This window comes from Monopterus albus, unplaced genomic scaffold, assembly GCF_001952655.1.
Source record: "Monopterus albus unplaced genomic scaffold, M_albus_1.0 scaffold48.1, whole genome shotgun sequence".
Taxonomy (NCBI): domain Eukaryota; kingdom Metazoa; phylum Chordata; class Actinopteri; order Synbranchiformes; family Synbranchidae; genus Monopterus; species Monopterus albus.
Window position 1 is genome coordinate 325,548 of NW_018127928.1, and position 1,391 is coordinate 326,938.

The window sequence follows — 1,391 nt, forward strand, 5'->3', positions numbered from 1 at the left end:
GCAGGAAGGCTGGCACCAGCACAGCCATGTAGGAGTATGTCAGCACAGGTGTGATCTCATTGGTCACCTGGAAAAGACAGTAAATTCAATCAAATCAAGCTCAAGTCAAGATAGGAAATCAGTGAGGTGGACAGCGAATATAACTACTTCTCCCTGCTGGTGAGATGCTTATGTCCCAGCTACTGACAATTTTGTTTTACACCTGTAAATCGTTTCCTTTCCAAGGTGGCCAGACTTAGCCTTAGAGACAAAGGAGCTGGAAAACATCGCCAGGGGAGAGGGACATCTGGACTACCTTTCTGAACCTGCTGCCACCACAACTCGATCTCAGATAAGAAGAAGAAAATGGAATAGAATGGAAATACCTGTAAATCGTATCAGGCTGCAACTACAAATTACTTCTAAATTATTCTATTAATAATTTGATCTGTAAAATGTCAGAAAAATTCAAGGAAAGCTCCAATCACAGCTTCCTAGAGTTTAAGATGGTGTCGCTATGTCTCGTTTTGTCTGACAATTCAAAACCTGGTAACATTTCATTTCTTATAGAGTAAAACCAAGAAAATCAGCTAATTCTCACATCCAAACTTACATATTTTTGACATTCTTGCTTAAAAACGGCAGGTCAAAATAGTTGCAGATTAATTTTGTCAATCAAATAATCACTACAGCTTGAGTTTAGTTTAGAAACTTGTATATCCCAGTTTGCTTACCAGTTTCACTGCCCCTATGACCTTTACTGTAGCTCCAGCATCATGGTACTTTACTTACATTTTGGCCGATATCATTAATTTGGACCAGATGATATGATCACATTGTCATGATACATTTACACTAAACAATTAGACCCAGACATGACGTCAAATTTATCACAGTATTTACTCAAGAACGTAGGGTCATATTTTAAATTGTTTATTTGATTTTATGATAGTGAAACTGGAATCCGGCTAAACCAGAATGACCATAAAATCTCAGTCCAGACTGAGATCCACAACAATGCTGAGCTGATAAGGAGGGATAACCTAATTCAAGGGTAGGTTACTTCCTGGAAAGAAAAAAGCAGGAATTTATGTGACATGGTCATGAGCTTTGGGTCATGACCGAAAGGGCAAGATCCCAGATACAGGCGGCCGAAATTAGCTTCCTCCGCAGGGTGGCCGGGCGCACCCTTAGAGATAGGGTGAGGAGCTCAGTCACCCAGGAGGAGCTCAGAGTAGAACCGCTGCTCCTCCACATCGAGAGGAGCCAGCTGAGGTGGCTCAGCCATCTGTTTCAGATGCCTCCTGGACGCCTTCCTAGGGAGGTGTTCCGGGCATGTCCCACCGGGAGGAGGCCCCGGGGAAGACCCAGGACACGCTGGAGGGACTATGTCTCTTGGCTGGCCTGGGAAC

The 1,391-nt window shown here is 43.4% G+C and overlaps 1 protein-coding gene across 1 annotated transcript in view; it reads right to left on the reverse strand.

Annotated features, from left to right (window-relative positions):
* Window positions 1-1,391, reverse strand: part of slc19a1 (solute carrier family 19 member 1) — a 10,277-nt gene that overhangs the window by 4,643 nt on the left and 4,243 nt on the right. Inside the window, 2 exon segments of the mRNA XM_020600766.1 lie at window position 1; window positions 3-67. The exon segment at window position 1 is cut by the window's left edge and continues 700 nt beyond it. Coding sequence (XP_020456422.1) covers window position 1; window positions 3-67 — 66 coding nt within the window.